A 22333-nucleotide genomic window follows, 5' to 3' on the forward strand; every position below is an offset into this window, starting at 1 on the left:
ATGAATGTTTCCAGTATGCCCGGGCCAACAGTTTGCCAGTGATAGGTGCCTTTATAAGAGTTCTCCGCTGGTTCAGTGGGCGGAGACACCTCCTCCCACTGACCCAGCAGTAAACGGTCTACAGTATTGGCGCCGGCTCATAATAGAGCCGGCAGCAGCGCTGTGGTGTGTAGGGTGCGCCAGCACCATTGCGATGTTCACTGCCTCCAAAGCCGACAGTGAATATCGCGACTGGGCTGGCCAGGGGGTGCCCTGCACTGCCCATGCCAGGTGCATGGGCAGTGCAGGGCCCTCCCTGGGGCCCCCTGCACCCCGTCTCCGCTAGCAGTTACATGGCAGTGCTACCGCCACAGTCGTAATTTGGCGGCTGGACCGCTACGGCGACCCTGGCGGTCTTGAAACCGCAAGGGTCGTAATGAGGCCCTATGTCTAATGGTAAACATTTAACTAGGACAAACTAGTGGGTGTATGAGGCCTCCGCTCCATTGCAGTCTGCCTGAAATTGTGCCTAGGTCCTGGGCCATCGCAAACTGTTTTCCCATAGTGCTTGACCTTGTCTGAGTCCTTCTTGCCTTAAAAGTTTATAAAGTCATATCTCTGATTTCCCTAACCTGTTTTGTTGCTCTTGGCATCTAATTTCTTATTCATTTTTCCTTGATTTTTCTAGATGGCTCAGTGAGTTTTGTGTTGTGTTCTCTACCTTGAAATTGTTAATTAATGCTGCTTGATTTTAAATTGTTTATTTAAACTGCTTGAATTTAGCATCCACTTCTCTGGGGTTTGCCTGCTTGTGCCTTAGGTACTTGGGTTGAGCAGAGATTGCCTCAGAACTGTGTCTTAAGCCAACCAGAGTGGGCACATTGAGCTGGTGAGGGTGCCCCCTCACAAACTGAACCCCCTTTTCTGACCGGTGGGGTCGCTCAAGCAGTTCATGAGTTTGCTGTGTAGATCCGGGGATACTTCAAAGTAGTGGTCACAGCTCCACGTCACAGATCCCTCTCCTGCAGTAGTATGATGGATCATCGCGTCACATGAAACATATTCAAACTTATCAGACTATTCCACAATGAAAACATTTGAAGAAACACAACATAGCAGATTGATAATTAATAATATAAAATGTTGTCCGAAACCCCACCATGCCCGTTCTCTTTTTCACCACTACTGTTGGAATACACGGTCCTCCTGCCTCAACCATCTCCTCTATCTCCCGGACTCTTAGAATATATGGTCATGTTGTTGGTTTTTTTTTGTCCCCTCTTGTCCCACACACACCCTTAGTCACCCCCACAAAACCACTCTCTCTCTCTCTCCACAGATTCTGTCATAATACAGGGTCCCGCGGGGTATGTCCCCGCCTGTCTCGCATTATCACCTCTCCCCAGACTTTTAGAATACAGGGTCCCGTAGGGTTGTGTCCCCTCCTGTCTCGCACTATCACCTCTCCCCGGACTCTCTTAGAATACAGGGTCCCTTGGGGTTGTGTCCCCTCCTGTCTCACCCTATCACCTGTCCCCGGACTCTCTTAGAATACAGGGTCCCTTAGGTTTGTGTCCCTCCTGTCTCACCCTATCGCCTCTCCCCGGACTCTCTTAGAATACAGGGTCCCTTAGGGTTGTGTCCCCTCCTGTCTCACCCTATCACCTCTCCCCGGACTCTCTTAGAATACAGGGTCCCTTAGGGTTGTGTCCCCTCCTGTCTCACCCTATCGCCTCTCCCCGGACTCTCTTAGAATACAGGGTCCCTTAGGGTTGTGTCCCCTCCTGTCTCACCCTATCGCCTCTCCCCGGACTCTCTTAGAATACAGGGTCCCTTAGGGTTGTGTCCCCTCCTGTCTCACCCTATCGCCTCTCCCCGGACTCTCTTAGAATACAGGGTCCCTTAGGGTTGTGTCTCCTCCTGTCTCACACTATCGCCTCTCCCCAGACTCTCTAAGAATACAGGGTCCCTTAGGGTTGTGTCCCCTCCTGTCTCACACTATCGCCTCTCTCCCCAGACTCTTAGAATTCAGGGTCCCGTAGGGTTGTGTCCCCTCCTGTCTCACCCTATCACCTCTCCCTGGACTCTCTTAGAATACAGGGTCCCTTAGGGTTGTGTCCCCACCTGTCTCGCATTATCACCTCTCCCCAGACTCTCTTAGAATACAGGGTCCCTTAGGGTTGTGTCCCCGCCTGTCTCACCCTATCACCTCTCCCCAGACTCTCTTAGAATACAGGGTCCCTTAGGGTTGTGTCTCCTCCTGTCTCACACTATCGCCTCTCCCCAGACTCTCTTAGAATACAGGGTCCCTTAGGGTTGTATCCCCTCCTGTCTAGCACTGTCACCTCTCCCCAGACTCTCTTAAAATGCAGGGTCGGTAGGGTTGTGTACCCTCCTGTCTCGCACTATCACCTCTCCCCGGACTCTCTTAGAATACAGGGTCCCTTGGGGTTGTGTCCCCTCCTGTCTCACCCTATCACCTCTCCCTGGACTCTCTTAGAATACAGGGTCCCTTAGGGTTGTGTCCCCACCTGTCTCGCATTATCACCTCTCCCCAGACTCTCTTAGAATACAGGGTCCCTTAGGGTTGTGTCCCCGCCTGTCTCACCCTATCACCTCTCCCCAGACTCTCTTAGAATACAGGGTCCCTTAGGGTTGTGTCTCCTCCTGTCTCACACTATCGCCTCTCCCCAGACTCTCTTAGAATACAGGGTCCCTTAGGGTTGTATCCCCTCCTGTCTAGCACTGTCACCTCTCCCCAGACTTTTAGAATACAGGGTCCCGTAGGGTTGTGTCCCCTCCTGTCTCGCACTATCACCTCTCCCCGGACTCTCTTAGAATACAGGGTCCCTTGGGGTTGTGTCCCCTCCTGTCTCACCCTACCACCTGTCCCCGGACTCTCTTAGAATACAGGGTCCCTTAGGTTTGTGTCCCTCCTGTCTCACCCTATCGCCTCTCCCCGGACTCTCTTAGAATACAGGGTCCCTTAGGGTTGTGTCCCCTCCTGTCTCACCCTATCACCTCTCCCCGGACTCTCTTAGAATACAGGGTCCCTTAGGGTTGTGTCCCCTCCTGTCTCACCCTATCGCCTCTCCCCGGACTCTCTTAGAATACAGGGTCCCTTAGGGTTGTGTCCCCTCCTGTCTCACCCTATCGCCTCTCCCCGGACTCTCTTAGAATACAGGGTCCCTTAGGGTTGTGTCCCCTCCTGTCTCACCCTATCGCCTCTCCCCGGACTCTCTTAGAATACAGGGTCCCTTAGGGTTGTGTCTCCTCCTGTCTCACACTATCGCCTCTCCCCAGACTCTCTAAGAATACAGGGTCCCTTAGGGTTGTGTCCCCTCCTGTCTCACACTATCGCCTCTCTCCCCAGACTCTTAGAATTCAGGGTCCCGTAGGGTTGTGTCCCCTCCTGTCTCACCCTATCACCTCTCCCTGGACTCTCTTAGAATACAGGGTCCCTTAGGGTTGTGTCCCCACCTGTCTCGCATTATCACCTCTCCCCAGACTCTCTTAGAATACAGGGTCCCTTAGGGTTGTGTCCCCGCCTGTCTCACCCTATCACCTCTCCCCAGACTCTCTTAGAATACAGGGTCCCTTAGGGTTGTGTCTCCTCCTGTCTCACACTATCGCCTCTCCCCAGACTCTCTTAGAATACAGGGTCCCTTAGGGTTGTATCCCCTCCTGTCTAGCACTGTCACCTCTCCCCAGACTCTCTTAAAATGCAGGGTCGGTAGGGTTGTGTACCCTCCTGTCTCACACTGTCGCCTCTCCCTGGACTCTCTTAGAATCCAGGGTCCCTTAGGGTTTTGTCCCCTCCTGTCTCACACTATCGCCTCTCTCCCTGGACTCTCTTAAAATGCAAGGTTGTTATGGTTGTGTCCCCTCCTGTCTCACACAATCACCTCTCCCCAGACTCTCTTAGAATACAGGGTCCCTTAGGGTTGTGTCCCCTCCTGTCTCACACTATCACCTCTCCCTGGACTCTCTTAGAATACAGGGTCCCTTAGGGTCGTGTCCCCGCCTGTCTCGCATTATCGCCTCTCCCCAGACTCTCTTAGAATACAGGGTCCCTTAGGGTTGTCTCCCCTCCTGTCTAGCACTATCGCCTCTCACCGGACTCTCTTAAAATGCAGGGTTGGTAGGGTTGTGTCCCCGCCTGTCCCACACTATCGTCTCTCCCGGACTCTTAGGATTCAGGGTCGGTAGGGTATGTACCCTCCTGTCCCACACTTTCACCTCTCCCTGGACTCTCTTAAAATGCAGGGTTGGTAGGTGTAAGGAAATGCCTCCTTGGCATGGTTACCCCCTGACTTTTTGCCTTTGCTGATGCCAAGTTATGATTTGAAAGTGTGCTGAGGCCTGCTAACCAGGCCCCAGCACCAGTGTTCTTTCCCTAACCTGTACTTTTGTTTCCACAATTGGCACACCCTGGCATCCAGGTAAGTCCCTTGTAACTGGTACCCCTGGTACCAAGGGCCCTGATGCCAGGGAAGGTCTCTAAGGGCTGCAGCATATCTTATGCCACCCTGGGGACCCCTCACTCAGCACAGGCACACTACTTGCCAGCTTGTGTGTGCTGGTGGGGATAAAATGACTAAGTCGACATGGCACTCCCCTCCGGGTGCCATGCCAACCTCACACTGCCCATGGCATAGATAAGTCACCCCTCAAATAGGCCTTACAGCCCTAAGGCAGGGTGCACTATACCATAGGTGAGGGCATAAGTGCATGAGCATTATGCCCCTACAGTGCCTAAGCAAAACCTTAGACATTGTAAGTGCAGGGTAGCCATAAGAGTATATGGTCTGGGAGTCTGTCATACACGAACTCCACAGCACCATAATGGCTACACTGAAAACTGGGAAGTTTGGTATCAAACTTCTCAGCACAATAAATGCACACTGATGCCAGTGTACATTGTATTGTAAAATACACCCCAGAGGTCATCTTAGAGATGCCCCCTGAAACCATACCTGACTTCCAGTGTGGGCTGACTAGTTTTAGCAGCCTGCCACACACCAGACATGTTGCTGGCCACATGGGGAGAGTGCCTTTGTCACTCTGTGGCTAGTAACAAAGCCTGTACTGGGTGAAGGTGCTTCTCACCTCCCCCTGCAGGAACTGTAACACCTGGCGGTGAGCCTCAAAGGCTCACCCCCTTTGTTACAGCACCCCAGGGCACTCCAGCTAGTGGAGTTGCCTGCCGCCTCCGGCCACGGCCCCACTTTTGGCGGCAAGGCCGGAGGAGATAATGAGAAAACAAGGAGGAGTCACTGGCCAGTCAGGACAGCCCCTAAGGTGTCCTGAGCTGAGGTGACTCTGACTTTTAGAAATCCTCCATCTTGCAGATGGAGTATTCCCCCAATAGGATTAGGGATGTGCCCCCCTCCCCTCAGGGAGGAGGCACAAAGAGGGTGTAGCCACCCTCAGGGCTAGTAGCCATTGGCTACTAACCCCCCAGGACTGCTGAGCTGAAAATCCTGCAGAGAAGACGGAGACACCAACTGCTTTGGCCCCAGCTCTACCGGCCTGTCTCCAAACTTCAAAAGAACTGCTACAGCGACGCGTTCCACAGGGTCCAGTGACCTCTGAAGCCTCAGAGGACTACCCTGCATCTAAAAGGACCAAGAACTCCAGAGGACAGCGGCTCTGCTCCAAAGAAGAAACATCTTTGCAACAAAGAAGCAACTTTTAAAGAACACACGTTTCCCGGCGGAAGCGTGAGACTTTGCACTCTGCACCCGACGCCCCCAGCTCGACTTGTGGAGAACCAACACTACAGGAGGACTCCCCGGCGACTGCGAGCCCGTGAGTAGCCAGAGTTGACCCCCCTGAGCCCCCACAGCAACGCCTGCAGAGGGAATCCAGAGGCTCCCCCTGACCGCGACTGCCTGCTTCAAAGACCCGACGCCTGGTAAGGACACTGCACCCGCAGCCCCCAGGACCTGAAGGATCCGACCTCCAGTGCAGGAGTGACCCCCAGGTGGCCCACTCCCTTGCCCAGGTGGTGGCTACCCCGAGGAGCCCCCCCCCCTTGCCTGCCTGCATCGCTGAAGAGACCCCTGGGTCTCCCATTGAACTACATTGCAAATCCGACGCCTGTTTGCACACTGCACCCTGCCGCCCCGTGCCGCTGAGGGTGTACTTTTTGTGCTGACTTGTGTCCCCCCCGGAGCCCTACAAAACCCCCCTGGTCTGCCCTCCGAAGACGCAGGTACTCACCTGCTGGCAGACTGGAACCGGGGCACCCCCTTCTCCATTGAAGCCTCTGCGTTTTGGGCACCACTTTTGACCTCTGCACCTGACCGGCCCTGAGCTGCTGGTGTGGTAACTTTGGGGTTGCCCTGAATCCCCAACGGTGGGCTACCTTGGACCCAACTTTGAACCCTGTAGGTGGTTTACTTACCTGCAAAACTAACAAACACTTACCTCCCCCAGGAACTGTTGAAAATTGCAGTGTCCAGTTTTAAAATAGCTTATTGCCATTTGTGTGAAAACTTTATATGCTATTTGGTAATTCAAAGTTCCTATGTGAAATACCTTTCATTTAAAGTATTGTTTGTAAATCTTGAACCTGTGGTTCTTAAAATAAACTAAGAAAATATATTTTTCTATATAAAAACCTATTGGCCTGGAATTTTCTTTGAGTGTGTGTTCCTCATTTATTGCCTGTGTGTGTACAACAAATGCTTAACACTACCCTCTGATAAGCCTACTGCTCGACCACACTACCACAAAATAGAGCATTAGAATTATCTCTTTTTGCCACTATCTTACCTCTACGGGGAACCCATGGACTCTGTGCATGCTATTTCTTACTTTGAAATAGTACATACAGAGCCAACTTCCTACAGTAGGGTTGTGTCCCCTCCTGTCTCACACTATCGCCTCTCCCTGGACTTTCTTAGACTGCAGGGTCCTGTAGGGTATGTACCCGCCTGTCTCGCACTATCGCCTCTCTCCCAAGACTCTTAGAACGCAGGGTCGGTAGGGTTGTGTCCCCTCCTGTCTCACACTATCGCCTCTCCCTGGACATTCTTAGACTGCAGGGTCCTGTAGGGTATGTACCCGCCTGTCTCGCACTATTGCCTCTCTCCCAAGACTCTTAGAACGCTGGGTCGGTAGGGTTGTGTCCCCTCCTGTCTCACCCTATCGCCTCTCCCCGGACTCTCTTAGAATACAGGGTCCCTTAGGGTTGTGTCTCCTCCTGTCTCACACTATCGCCTCTCCCCAGACTCTCTAAGAATACAGGGTCCCTTAGGGTTGTGTCCCCTCCTGTCTCACACTATCGCCTCTCTCCTCAGACTCTTAGAATTCAGGGTCCCGTAGGGTTGTGTCCCCTCCTGTCTCACCCTATCACCTCTCCCTGGACTCGCTTAGAATACAGGGTCCCTTAGGGTTGTGTCCCCACCTGTCTCGCATTATCACCTCTCCCCAGACTCTCTTAGAATACAGGGTCCCTTAGGGTTGTGTCCCCGCCTGTCTCACCCTATCACCTCTCCCCAGACTCTCTTAGAATACAGGGTCCCTTAGGGTTGTGTCTCCTCCTGTCTCACACTATCGCCTCTCCCCAGACTCTCTTAGAATACAGGGTCCCTTAGGGTTGTATCCCCTCCTGTCTAGCACTGTCACCTCTCCCCAGACTCTCTTAAAATGCAGGGTCGGTAGGGTTGTGTACCCTCCTGTCTCGCACTATCACCTCTCCCCGGACTCTCTTAGAATACAGGGTCCCTTGGGGTTGTGTCCCCTCCTGTCTCACCCTATCACCTCTCCCTGGACTCTCTTAGAATACAGGGTCCCTTAGGGTTGTGTCCCCACCTGTCTCGCATTATCACCTCTCCCCAGACTCTCTTAGAATACAGGGTCCCTTAGGGTTGTGTCCCCGCCTGTCTCACCCTATCACCTCTCCCCAGACTCTCTTAGAATACAGGGTCCCTTAGGGTTGTGTCTCCTCCTGTCTCACACTATCGCCTCTCCCCAGACTCTTAGAATACAGGGTCCCTTAGGGTTGTATCCCCTCCTGTCTAGCACTGTCACCTCTCCCCAGACTTTTAGAATACAGGGTCCCGTAGGGTTGTGTCCCCTCCTGTCTCGCACTATCACCTCTCCCCGGACTCTCTTAGAATACAGGGTCCCTTGGGGTTGTGTCCCCTCCTGTCTCACCCTATCACCTGTCCCCGGACTCTCTTAGAATACAGGGTCCCTTAGGTTTGTGTCCCTCCTGTCTCACCCTATCGCCTCTCCCCGGACTCTCTTAGAATACAGGGTCCCTTAGGGTTGTGTCCCCTCCTGTCTCACCCTATCACCTCTCCCCGGACTCTCTTAGAATACAGGGTCCCTTAGGGTTGTGTCCCCTCCTGTCTCACCCTATCGCCTCTCCCCGGACTCTCTTAGAATACAGGGTCCCTTAGGGTTGTGTCCCCTCCTGTCTCACCCTATCGCCTCTCCCCGGACTCTCTTAGAATACAGGGTCCCTTAGGGTTGTGTCCCCTCCTGTCTCACCCTATCGCCTCTCCCCGGACTCTCTTAGAATACAGGGTCCCTTAGGGTTGTGTCTCCTCCTGTCTCACACTATCGCCTCTCCCCAGACTCTCTAAGAATACAGGGTCCCTTACGGTTGTGTCCCCTCCTGTCTCACACTATCGCCTCTCTCCCCAGACTCTTAGAATTCAGGGTCCCGTAGGGTTGTGTCCCCTCCTGTCTCACCCTATCACCTCTCCCTGGACTCTCTTAGAAAACAGGGTCCCTTAGGGTTGTGTCCCCACCTGTCTCGCATTATCACCTCTCCCCAGACTCTCTTAGAATACAGGGTCCCTTAGGGTTGTGTCCCCGCCTGTCTCACCCTATCACCTCTCCCCAGACTCTCTTAGAATACAGGGTCCCTTAGGGTTGTGTCTCCTCCTGTCTCACACTATCGCCTCTCCCCAGACTCTCTTAGAATACAGGGTCCCTTAGGGTTGTATCCCCTCCTGTCTAGCACTGTCACCTCTCCCCAGACTCTCTTAAAATGCAGGGTCGGTAGGGTTGTGTACCCTCCTGTCTCACACTGTCGCCTCTCCCTGGACTCTCTTAGAATCCAGGGTCCCTTAGGGTTTTGTCCCCTCCTGTCTCACACTATCGCCTCTCTCCCTGGACTCTCTTAAAATGCAAGGTTGTTATGGTTGTGTCCCCTCCTGTCTCACACAATCACCTCTCCCCAGACTCTCTTAGAATACAGGGTCCCTTAGGGTTGTGTCCCCTCCTGTCTCACACTATCACCTCTCCCTGGACTCTCTTAGAATACAGGGTCCCTTAGGGTCGTGTCCCCGCCTGTCTCGCATTATCGCCTCTCCCCAGACTCTCTTAGAATACAGGGTCCCTTAGGGTTGTCTCCCCTCCTGTCTAGCACTATCGCCTCTCACCGGACTCTCTTAAAATGCAGGGTTGGTAGGGTTGTGTCCCCGCCTGTCCCACACTATCGTCTCTCCCGGACTCTTAGGATTCAGGGTCGGTAGGGTATGTACCCTCCTGTCCCACACTTTCACCTCTCCCTGGACTCTCTTAAAATGCAGGGTTGGTAGGTGTAAGGAAATGCCTCCTTGGCATGGTTACCCCCTGACTTTTTGCCTTTGCTGATGCCAAGTTATGATTTGAAAGTGTGCTGAGGCCTGCTAACCAGGCCCCAGCACCAGTGTTCTTTCCCTAACCTGTACTTTTGTTTCCACAATTGGCACACCCTGGCATCCAGGTAAGTCCCTTGTAACTGGTACCCCTGGTACCAAGGGCCCTGATGCCAGGGAAGGTCTCTAAGGGCTGCAGCATATCTTATGCCACCCTGGGGACCCCTCACTCAGCACAGGCACACTACTTGCCAGCTTGTGTGTGCTGGTGGGGATAAAATGACTAAGTCGACATGGCACTCCCCTCCGGGTGCCATGCCAACCTCACACTGCCCATGGCATAGATAAGTCACCCCTCAAATAGGCCTTACAGCCCTAAGGCAGGGTGCACTATACCATAGGTGAGGGCATAAGTGCATGAGCATTATGCCCCTACAGTGCCTAAGCAAAACCTTAGACATTGTAAGTGCAGGGTAGCCATAAGAGTATATGGTCTGGGAGTCTGTCATACACGAACTCCACAGCACCATAATGGCTACACTGAAAACTGGGAAGTTTGGTATCAAACTTCTCAGCACAATAAATGCACACTGATGCCAGTGTACATTTTATTGTAAAATACACCCCAGAGGTCATCTTAGAGATGCCCCCTGAAACCATACCTGACTTCCAGTGTGGGCTGACTAGTTTTAGCAGCCTGCCACACACCAGACATGTTGCTGGCCACATGGGGAGAGTGCCTTTGTCACTCTGTGGCTAGTAACAAAGCCTGTACTGGGTGAAGGTGCTTCTCACCTCCCCCTGCAGGAACTGTAACACCTGGCGGTGAGCCTCAAAGGCTCACCCCCTTTGTTACAGCACCCCAGGGCACTCCAGCTAGTGGAGTTGCCTGCCGCCTCCGGCCACGGCCCCACTTTTGGCGGCAAGGCCGGAGGAGATAATGAGAAAACAAGGAGGAGTCACTGGCCAGTCAGGACAGCCCCTAAGGTGTCCTGAGCTGAGGTGACTCTGACTTTTAGAAATCCTCCATCTTGCAGATGGAGTATTCCCCCAATAGGATTAGGGATGTGCCCCCCTCCCCTCAGGGAGGAGGCACAAAGAGGGTGTAGCCACCCTCAGGGCTAGTAGCCATTGGCTACTAACCCCCCAGGACTGCTGAGCTGAAAATCCTGCAGAGAAGACGGAGACACCAACTGCTTTGGCCCCAGCTCTACCGGCCTGTCTCCAAACTTCAAAAGAACTGCTACAGCGACGCGTTCCACAGGGTCCAGTGACCTCTGAAGCCTCAGAGGACTACCCTGCATCTAAAAGGACCAAGAACTCCAGAGGACAGCGGCTCTGCTCCAAAGAAGAAACATCTTTGCAACAAAGAAGCAACTTTTAAAGAACACACGTTTCCCGCCGGAAGCGTGAGACTTTGCACTCTGCACCCGACGCCCCCGGCTCGACTTGTGGAGAACCAACACTACAGGAGGACTCCCCGGCGACTGCGAGCCCGTGAGTAGCCAGAGTTGACCCCCCTGAGCCCCCACAGCAACGCCTGCAGACGGAATCCAGAGGCTCCCCCTGACCGCGACTGCCTGCTTCAAAGACCCGACGCCTGGTAAGGACACTGCACCCGCAGCCCCCAGGACCTGAAGGATCCGACCTCCAGTGCAGGAGTGACCCCCAGGTGGCCCACTCCCTTGCCCAGGTGGTGGCTACCCCGAGGAGCCCCCCCCCCTTGCCTGCCTGCATCGCTGAAGAGACCCCTGGGTCTCCCATTGAACTACATTGCAAATCCGACGCCTGTTTGCACACTGCACCCTGCCGCCCCGTGCCGCTGAGGGTGTACTTTTTGTGCTGACTTGTGTCCCCCCCGGAGCCCTACAAAACCCCCCTGGTCTGCCCTCCGAAGACGCAGGTACTCACCTGCTGGCAGACTGGAACCGGGGCACCCCCTTCTCCATTGAAGCCTCTGCGTTTTGGGCACCACTTTTGACCTCTGCACCTGACCGGCCCTGAGCTGCTGGTGTGGTAACTTTGGGGTTGCCCTGAATCCCCAACGGTGGGCTACCTTGGACCCAACTTTGAACCCTGTAGGTGGTTTACTTACCTGCAAAACTAACAAACACTTACCTCCCCCAGGAACTGTTGAAAATTGCAGTGTCCAGTTTTAAAATAGCTTATTGCCATTTGTGTGAAAACTTTATATGCTATTTGGTAATTCAAAGTTCCTATGTGAAATACCTTTCATTTAAAGTATTGTTTGTAAATCTTGAACCTGTGGTTCTTAAAATAAACTAAGAAAATATATTTTTCTATATAAAAACCTATTGGCCTGGAATTTTCTTTGAGTGTGTGTTCCTCATTTATTGCCTGTGTGTGTACAACAAATGCTTAACACTACCCTCTGATAAGCCTACTGCTCGACCACACTACCACAAAATAGAGCATTAGAATTATCTCTTTTTGCCACTATCTTACCTCTAAGGGGAACCCATGGACTCTGTGCATGCTATTTCTTACTTTGAAATAGTACATACAGAGCCAACTTCCTACAGTAGGGTTGTGTCCCCTCCTGTCTCACACTATCGCCTCTCCCTGGACTTTCTTAGACTGCAGGGTCCTGTAGGGTATGTACCCGCCTGTCTCGCACTATCGCCTCTCTCCCAAGACTCTTAGAACGCAGGGTCGGTAGGGTTGTGTCCCCTCCTGTCTCACACTATCGCCTCTCCCTGGACATTCTTAGACTGCAGGGTCCTGTAGGGTATGTACCCGCCTGTCTCGCACTATTGCCTCTCTCCCAAGACTCTTAGAACGCTGGGTCGGTAGGGTTGTGTCCCCTCCTGTCTCACCCTATCGCCTCTCCCCGGACTCTCTTAGAATACAGGGTCCCTTAGGGTTGTGTCTCCTCCTGTCTCACACTATCGCCTCTCCCCAGACTCTCTAAGAATACAGGGTCCCTTAGGGTTGTGTCCCCTCCTGTCTCACACTATCGCCTCTCTCCCCAGACTCTTAGAATTCAGGGTCCCGTAGGGTTGTGTCCCCTCCTGTCTCACCCTATCACCTCTCCCTGGACTCTCTTAGAATACAGGGTCCCTTAGGGTTGTGTCCCCACCTGTCTCGCATTATCACCTCTCCCCAGACTCTCTTAGAATACAGGGTCCCTTAGGGTTGTGTCCCCGCCTGTCTCACCCTATCACCTCTCCCCAGACTCTCTTAGAATACAGGGTCCCTTAGGGTTGTGTCTCCTCCTGTCTCACACTATCGCCTCTCCCCAGACTCTCTTAGAATACAGGGTCCCTTAGGGTTGTATCCCCTCCTGTCTAGCACTGTCACCTCTCCCCAGACTCTCTTAAAATGCAGGGTCGGTAGGGTTGTGTACCCTCCTGTCTCGCACTATCACCTCTCCCCGGACTCTCTTAGAATACAGGGTCCATTGGGGTTGTGTCCCCTCCTGTCTCACCCTATCACCTCTCCCTGGACTCTCTTAGAATACAGGGTCCCTTAGGGTTGTGTCCCCACCTGTCTCGCATTATCACCTCTCCCCAGACTCTCTTAGAATACAGGGTCCCTTAGGGTTGTGTCCCCGCCTGTCTCACCCTATCACCTCTCCCCAGACTCTCTTAGAATACAGGGTCCCTTAGGGTTGTGTCTCCTCCTGTCTCACACTATCGCCTCTCCCCAGACTCTCTTAGAATACAGGGTCCCTTAGGGTTGTATCCCCTCCTGTCTAGCACTGTCACCTCTCCCCAGACTTTTAGAATACAGGGTCCCGTAGGGTTGTGTCCCCTCCTGTCTCGCACTATCACCTCTCCCCGGACTCTCTTAGAATACAGGGTCCCTTGGGGTTGTGTCCCCTCCTGTCTCACCCTATCACCTGTCCCCGGACTCTCTTAGAATACAGGGTCCCTTAGGTTTGTGTCCCTCCTGTCTCACCCTATCGCCTCTCCCCGGACTCTCTTAGAATACAGGGTCCCTTAGGGTTGTGTCCCCTCCTGTCTCACCCTATCACCTCTCCCCGGACTCTCTTAGAATACAGGGTCCCTTAGGGTTGTGTCCCCTCCTGTCTCACCCTATCGCCTCTCCCCGGACTCTCTTAGAATACAGGGTCCCTTAGGGTTGTGTCCCCTCCTGTCTCACCCTATCGCCTCTCCCCGGACTCTCTTAGAATACAGGGTCCCTTAGGGTTGTGTCCCCTCCTGTCTCACCCTATCGCCTCTCCCCGGACTCTCTTAGAATACAGGGTCCCTTAGGGTTGTGTCTCCTCCTGTCTCACACTATCGCCTCTCCCCAGACTCTCTAAGAATACAGGGTCCCTTACGGTTGTGTCCCCTCCTGTCTCACACTATCGCCTCTCTCCCCAGACTCTTAGAATTCAGGGTCCCGTAGGGTTGTGTCCCCTCCTGTCTCACCCTATCACCTCTCCCTGGACTCTCTTAGAAAACAGGGTCCCTTAGGGTTGTGTCCCCACCTGTCTCGCATTATCACCTCTCCCCAGACTCTCTTAGAATACAGGGTCCCTTAGGGTTGTGTCCCCGCCTGTCTCACCCTATCACCTCTCCCCAGACTCTCTTAGAATACAGGGTCCCTTAGGGTTGTGTCTCCTCCTGTCTCACACTATCGCCTCTCCCCAGACTCTCTTAGAATACAGGGTCCCTTAGGGTTGTATCCCCTCCTGTCTAGCACTGTCACCTCTCCCCAGACTCTCTTAAAATGCAGGGTCGGTAGGGTTGTGTACCCTCCTGTCTCACACTGTCGCCTCTCCCTGGACTCTCTTAGAATCCAGGGTCCCTTAGGGTTTTGTCCCCTCCTGTCTCACACTATCGCCTCTCTCCCTGGACTCTCTTAAAATGCAAGGTTGTTATGGTTGTGTCCCCTCCTGTCTCACACAATCACCTCTCCCCAGACTCTCTTAGAATACAGGGTCCCTTAGGGTTGTGTCCCCTCCTGTCTCACACTATCACCTCTCCCTGGACTCTCTTAGAATACAGGGTCCCTTAGGGTCGTGTCCCCGCCTGTCTCGCATTATCGCCTCTCCCCAGACTCTCTTAGAATACAGGGTCCCTTAGGGTTGTCTCCCCTCCTGTCTAGCACTATCGCCTCTCACCGGACTCTCTTAAAATGCAGGGTTGGTAGGGTTGTGTCCCCGCCTGTCCCACACTATCGTCTCTCCCGGACTCTTAGGATTCAGGGTCGGTAGGGTATGTACCCTCCTGTCCCACACTTTCACCTCTCCCTGGACTCTCTTAAAATGCAGGGTTGGTAGGTGTAAGGAAATGCCTCCTTGGCATGGTTACCCCCTGACTTTTTGCCTTTGCTGATGCCAAGTTATGATTTGAAAGTGTGCTGAGGCCTGCTAACCAGGCCCCAGCACCAGTGTTCTTTCCCTAACCTGTACTTTTGTTTCCACAATTGGCACACCCTGGCATCCAGGTAAGTCCCTTGTAACTGGTACCCCTGGTACCAAGGGCCCTGATGCCAGGGAAGGTCTCTAAGGGCTGCAGCATATCTTATGCCACCCTGGGGACCCCTCACTCAGCACAGGCACACTACTTGCCAGCTTGTGTGTGCTGGTGGGGATAAAATGACTAAGTCGACATGGCACTCCCCTCCGGGTGCCATGCCAACCTCACACTGCCCATGGCATAGATAAGTCACCCCTCAAATAGGCCTTACAGCCCTAAGGCAGGGTGCACTATACCATAGGTGAGGGCATAAGTGCATGAGCATTATGCCCCTACAGTGCCTAAGCAAAACCTTAGACATTGTAAGTGCAGGGTAGCCATAAGAGTATATGGTCTGGGAGTCTGTCATACACGAACTCCACAGCACCATAATGGCTACACTGAAAACTGGGAAGTTTGGTATCAAACTTCTCAGCACAATAAATGCACACTGATGCCAGTGTACATTTTATTGTAAAATACACCCCAGAGGTCATCTTAGAGATGCCCCCTGAAACCATACCTGACTTCCAGTGTGGGCTGACTAGTTTTAGCAGCCTGCCACACACCAGACATGTTGCTGGCCACATGGGGAGAGTGCCTTTGTCACTCTGTGGCTAGTAACAAAGCCTGTACTGGGTGAAGGTGCTTCTCACCTCCCCCTGCAGGAACTGTAACACCTGGCGGTGAGCCTCAAAGGCTCACCCCCTTTGTTACAGCACCCCAGGGCACTCCAGCTAGTGGAGTTGCCTGCCGCCTCCGGCCACGGCCCCACTTTTGGCGGCAAGGCCGGAGGAGATAATGAGAAAACAAGGAGGAGTCACTGGCCAGTCAGGACAGCCCCTAAGGTGTCCTGAGCTGAGGTGACTCTGACTTTTAGAAATCCTCCATCTTGCAGATGGAGTATTCCCCCAATAGGATTAGGGATGTGCCCCCCTCCCCTCAGGGAGGAGGCACAAAGAGGGTGTAGCCACCCTCAGGGCTAGTAGCCATTGGCTACTAACCCCCCAGGACTGCTGAGCTGAAAATCCTGCAGAGAAGACGGAGACACCAACTGCTTTGGCCCCAGCTCTACCGGCCTGTCTCCAAACTTCAAAAGAACTGCTACAGCGACGCGTTCCACAGGGTCCAGTGACCTCTGAAGCCTCAGAGGACTACCCTGCATCTAAAAGGACCAAGAACTCCAGAGGACAGCGGCTCTGCTCCAAAGAAGAAACATCTTTGCAACAAAGAAGCAACTTTTAAAGAACACACGTTTCCCGCCGGAAGCGTGAGACTTTGCACTCTGCACCCGACGCCCCCGGCTCGACTTGTGGAGAACCAACACTACAGGAGGACTCCCCGGCGACTGCGAGCCCGTGAGTAGCCAGAGTTGACCCCCCTGAGCCCCCACAGCAACGCCTGCAGAGGGAATCCAGAGGCTCCCCCTGACCGCGACTGCCTGCTTCAAAGACCCGACGCCTGGTAAGGACACTGCACCCGCAGCCCCCAGGACCTGAAGGATCCGACCTCCAGTGCAGGAGTGACCCCCAGGTGGCCCACTCCCTTGCCCAGGTGGTGGCTACCCCGAGGAGCCCCCCCCCCTTGCCTGCCTGCATCGCTGAAGAGACCCCTGGGTCTCCCATTGAACTACATTGCAAATCCGACGCCTGTTTGCACACTGCACCCTGCCGCCCCGTGCCGCTGAGGGTGTACTTTTTGTGCTGACTTGTGTCCCCCCCGGAGCCCTACAAAACCCCCCTGGTCTGCCCTCCGAAGACGCAGGTACTCACCTGCTGGCAGACTGGAACCGGGGCACCCCCTTCTCCATTGAAGCCTCTGCGTTTTGGGCACCACTTTTGACCTCTGCACCTGACCGGCCCTGAGCTGCTGGTGTGGTAACTTTGGGGTTGCCCTGAATCCCCAACGGTGGGCTACCTTGGACCCAACTTTGAACCCTGTAGGTGGTTTACTTACCTGCAAAACTAACAAACACTTACCTCCCCCAGGAACTGTTGAAAATTGCAGTGTCCAGTTTTAAAATAGCTTATTGCCATTTGTGTGAAAACTTTATATGCTATTTGGTAATTCAAAGTTCCTATGTGAAATACCTTTCATTTAAAGTATTGTTTGTAAATCTTGAACCTGTGGTTCTTAAAATAAACTAAGAAAATATATTTTTCTATATAAAAACCTATTGGCCTGGAATTTTCTTTGAGTGTGTGTTCCTCATTTATTGCCTGTGTGTGTACAACAAATGCTTAACACTACCCTCTGATAAGCCTACTGCTCGACCACACTACCACAAAATAGAGCATTAGAATTATCTCTTTTTGCCACTATCTTACCTCTAAGGGGAACCCATGGACTCTGTGCATGCTATTTCTTACTTTGAAATAGTACATACAGAGCCAACTTCCTACAGTAGGGTTGTGTCCCCTCCTGTCTCACACTATCGCCTCTCCCTGGACTTTCTTAGACTGCAGGGTCCTGTAGGGTATGTACCCGCCTGTCTCGCACTATCGCCTCTCTCCCAAGACTCTTAGAACGCAGGGTCGGTAGGGTTGTGTCCCCTCCTGTCTCACACTATCGCCTCTCCCTGGACATTCTTAGACTGCAGGGTCCTGTAGGGTATGTACCTGCCTGTCTCGCACTATTGCCTCTCTCCCAAGACTCTTAGAACGCTGGGTCGGTAGGGTTGTGTCCCCTCCTGTCTCGCACTATCGCCTCTCCCCAGACTCTCTTAAAATGCAGGGTCGGTAGGGTTGTGTCCCCTCCGGTCTCACACTATCGCCTCTCCCCGGACTGTCTTAATACGCAGGGTTGTGTTCCCTGCCTGTCTCACACTGTTGCCTCTCCCCTGACTCTCTTAGAATACAGGGTCCCTTAGGGTTGTGTCCCCTCCTGTCTCACACTATCGCCTCTCCCCAGACTCTCTTAAAATGCAGGGTCGGTAGGGTTGTGTCCCCTCCGGTCTCACACTATCGCCTCTCCCCGGACTGTCTTAATACGCAGGGTTGTGTTCCCTGCCTGTCTCACACTGTTGCCTCTCCCCAGACTCTGTTAGAATACAGGGTCCCTTAGGGTTGTGTCCCCTCCTGTCTCACACTATCGCCTCTGTCCCTGGACTCTCTTAAAATGCAGGGTCGGTAGGGTTGTGTCCCCTCCTGTCTCACACTATCACCTCTCCCTGGACTCTCTTAGAATACAGGGTCCCTTAGGGTTGTGTCCCCTCCTGTCTCACACTATCACCTCTCTCTGGACTCTCTTAGAATACAGGCTCCCGTAGGTTTCTGTCCCACACTATTGCTTCTCTTGCCGGACTCTTAGAATACATGGTGTGGTTGTGTCCCCTTCTGTCCCAAAATATCCTCTCTCTGCCCTCCCCCCCCAAAAAAAACTCTTACAATACAGAGTCCTGTAGGGCTATGTTCTCTCTGGCCCTGCTCACCCTTTCTCTCTTTCCACACACACTCTTCTTGCCTCGGACTCTTAGAATACAGGGTCCTGTATGGTTGTGTCCCCTGCTGTCCTGCAGTCCCCTCATTTCAATCCATCTCTTAGAATACAGGGTCCTGTGTGGTTGTGTCCCCTGCTGTCCTGCAGTCCCCTCATTTCAATCCGTCTCTTAGAATACACGGTCCTGTAGGGTTGTGTCCCCTCCTGTTCTGCAGTCCCCTCATTTCAATCCGTCTCTTAGAATACAGGGTCCTGTAGGGTTGTTCCCCCTCCTGTCCCTCAGTCCCCTCACTTGAATCCGACTCCTTGAATACAGGCTCCTTTAGGGTTGTCCATTCCCTCCTGGATGCTTTCCTCAAGCCCTGTCTTCCCTTCCCTTGTCCTCCAGGTTTCCTGGATGCTTTCCTCAAGTTCTGTCTTCCCTCCCCTTGTCCTCCAGGTTTCCTGAGATGCTTTCCTCAAGCCCTGTCTTTCCTCCCCTTGTCCTCCAGGTTTCCTGAGGTGCTTTCATGTCCTGTCTTCTCTTCCCTTCCCTTGTCCTCAAGGTTTCCTGAGGAGCTTTCTTAAAGCCCCGTCTTCCCTTCCCTTGTCCTCTGTTTTCTGAGATGCTTTCTTCAAGCCCTGTCTTTCCTCCCCTTGTCCTCCAGGTTTCCTGAGGTGCTTTCATGTCCTGTCTTCTCTTCCCTTCCCTTGTCCTCAAGTTTTCCTGAGGAGCTTTCTTAAAGCCCCGTCTTCCCTTCCCTTGTCCTCTGTTTCCTGAAATGCTTTCTTCAAGCCCTGTCTTTCCTCCCCTTGTCCTCCAGGTTTCCTGAGATGCTTTCTTCAAGCCCCGTCTTCCCTTCCCTTGTCCTCAAGGTTTCCTGAGATGCTTTCTTAAAGCCCTGTCTCTCCCCCCCCCCCCCCCCCCCGTCCTCCAGGTTTCATGAGATGCTTTCCTCAAGCCCTGTCTTTCCTCCCCTTGTCATCCAGGTTTCCTGAGAAGCTTTCTTCAAGTCCTGTCTTCCCTTCCCTTGTTGTCCAGGTTTTCTGAGATGCTTTCTTCAATGCCTGTCCTTTCCTCCAGGTTTCCTGAGATGCTTTCCTCAAGCCCTGTCTTTCCTCCCCTTGTCCTCCAGGTTTCCCGAGATGCCTTCCTCAAGCCCTTTCTTTCCTCCCCTTGTCCTCCAGGTTTCCCGAGATGCTTTCATCAAGCCCTGTCTTTCCTCCCCTTGTCCTCCAGGTTTCCTGAGATGCTTTCTTCAGTCCCTGTCCTTTCCTCCAGGTTTCCTGAGATGCTTTCTTCAAGCCCTGTCCTTTCCTCCCCTTGTCCTCTAGGTATCCAGAGATGCTTTCTTCAATCCCTGTCCTTTCCTCCCCTTGTCCTCAAGGTTTCCTGAGATGCTTTCCTCAAGCCCTGTCTTTCCTCCCCTTGTCCTCCAGGTTTCCTGAGATGCTTTCCTCAAGCCCTGTCTTTCCTCCCCTTGTCCTCCAGGTTTCCCGAGATGCAGTACTTCCAGCAGGAAGCCGTCCGTAAGATCCTCACAGATGTCCTCTTCTGCTTCGCACGAGAAAACGAACAATTACTTTACAAACAGGTAAAGGAGATTTGCTACAGGTGGCTCCGATTATTTCAAATGATGTTGTGTGCCGCATGGGGATGATTAGCGCATAATAGGGGCGCATTGTGTCTGGGGTCCCCCCCCAAACACAATAGGATGCGCCGCACCTGCACGGTGAGCTCCATGTTCTGCAGAATGCTAAGTCCGTGGCTGCGTCCTGTAATATCTTGGAGACATTGTGAGGGTAGCAACACGCTGCTCGATGGTGTCTGCAGGGGAGTTGTGTAGTGTGGCAGGTCTGGGGGGGGGGGGGGGGGAGCTGCTTTATCTGATGCACATGTTGTTGCTCTCTACCCCCCTAATATTGAGGTTCTTCTGTAGCACAGCTTCCTTTGTCTGCATGTCACTGGAGGGAGGAATACCAGCCCAGGCCATTTCAGACTCTGTTTGCAGTCCTAGGCTTTGGCTTCTAAGCGCCTCGTCCTGTCCTTGTCCCCCAAGCACTTCACATTGAACCCCTTGCAGTGTGTGTGCACCTGCTGAGCTCCTCAATCTCTGCCCTTCTGCCCACAAGCTCAGGTCACTCCTTGCAGAGGAAGCCATGTTACTCTCCCATGTCTGAGAGGGTCCTGGAAGTATTCCCCCCCCCCGCTCTCGTGAAGAGAGTATGAGAAGGCGTGGTACTCTCCTCCCCCCCAGCAGAAAGCTGTAGGAGAGCCCACTCTCCTACAGGGAGAAAATATGACAAGCTATCCGTGATGGGCAGGGGAAGCTTTGCGTGCCCCTCCAATGAGGGGAGGGAGGAGTTGAAATTACTGTAACTGAGGAGTTGAAATTACTGTAACTGAGGCTGTCAAGCTCTGTCCTGCCCAGAGGAAATTGGGGGAAGTTCTTGCAATCTCAAACCCCCAAGAGAGGAGCGAAGGCCATCCTACGTTCACCATCACGACGTGAAAGTCTTGATACTTTGCCTAGAAGTTAGTAGAGGGGGTAATTTCTGCCTCGTCTAGAAGAGCGCGGTAGAAGCCAGTGATGCAGAGCCTCATGGGCCCTCTCACGCCACCTGCTGAGAGCATCATGGCCGCCCTCTGGCCTCCTGCTCTCAGAAAGCTCACGCCCTATTGGTGCCTTCGGTAGCCAGTCCTAAGGCCTCTCTCACAAGAAGGCAGACGTCAGTGTGATGGAGCCTGGCTTCTGACTCCTCTTTATACTTCAATTATTTGTTGAGTTTTTCTCACTACTACAACAAGAATTGTACAATTAAAAAAATCACGAACCAATCTCCACGGAGGGAGAGAAAGTCAACAAAGTAGAATGCTAATTCCTAAGTCCAACAGAAGACCATAAATTCTCGAAGACAATTAACAACTGATAACTGAAATCAAGTGAAAGAGGAAAAAGAGAAACACACAACAACCAAACGTAAAGAAAAGGGGAAGGAAAAAGTAAATAAAAACAAAACAGCAAACAAACACGTGTGACGAAGAAAGGAGGAATTAGTAAACCCCCACATGTGAAGAAATAAGAAAAAATGATATTCAATTCACATCTTCTATCTAAGAAAAGCAAACATATCCAACATGGTGTCCAAAGACTGGGGAAATCTCCGGAGAAGGAGACAAGAGAACGAAGCATAGGAGTCTGTATGAAATATGAAACGTTACTTATTCAGGGTAAGCACCTTAAATGTAAAGTTGAGCTCAACATCAGTCTTTTAGGAAAGAGCCCCAAAGCTCATCAAATATCTACAATTTGTCATGTGGCTTATACATATGGTGTTCAAAAGATGCCATATCAGACTCCTCTTCAGTGCTTCTAAGTGGGCGCGTGGGCCTGAGCAACAACTCTACCTCTCGAGTTAAAACCTGCAAGACACTCCTGTGCTGTTTGTCGACGGGTTCTTGGTCCTTCACGCACTTGTCCAGTGGGAAAGTTGCCATGATGCAAGGGCTGAGGCTGGCCATTGCACCCAGGGGCGGCTCCTCTGCTCTGTCGGAGGAGTGTAAGCACCTCCCCCCCCCCCCCCACCTTCCCCCCCCCACCACAGCAGCAGAAGCTGCAAAACGTTTACAAGAAAACAATAATAAACCATGTTTATTATCGTTTTTTTGTAAAAAGGTGGAGGCCACGGGGACGGAGGGGGTGGTTACAGCACTCGCCTCAGTGCGCATGTATGTTTGGCCTGCCATCTCGGGCCGCCAAACAAACATGCGCACTAGGCTCTCTCCAAATTGGCATTGCATTGCCTGGTTAGAGACAGCAGTCAGAGACTTCCACTCTGCCTCGGAGCGCCCAGGCTGGGCGCGCCATCCAATCCTAACGCTGCTTTCATGCTGCCAGCAGCATG

At 52.8% G+C, this 22333-nt stretch overlaps 1 protein-coding gene across 4 annotated transcripts in view; it reads left to right on the forward strand.

Moving 5' to 3' along the window:
• TBC1D5 (TBC1 domain family member 5) overlaps positions 1–22333 on the forward strand; it is a 1391198-nt gene that overhangs the window by 821922 nt on the left and 546943 nt on the right. For all 4 annotated transcript variants that reach the window (XM_069212078.1, XM_069212077.1, XM_069212079.1 and 1 more), the window contains one exon: positions 19920–20022. In XM_069212078.1, coding sequence (XP_069068179.1) covers positions 19920–20022 — 103 coding nt within the window. The remainder of the gene's footprint in view (positions 1–19919; positions 20023–22333) is intronic.

This window comes from Pleurodeles waltl, chromosome 10 (assembly GCF_031143425.1).
Source record: "Pleurodeles waltl isolate 20211129_DDA chromosome 10, aPleWal1.hap1.20221129, whole genome shotgun sequence".
NCBI lineage: Eukaryota > Metazoa > Chordata > Amphibia > Caudata > Salamandridae > Pleurodeles > Pleurodeles waltl.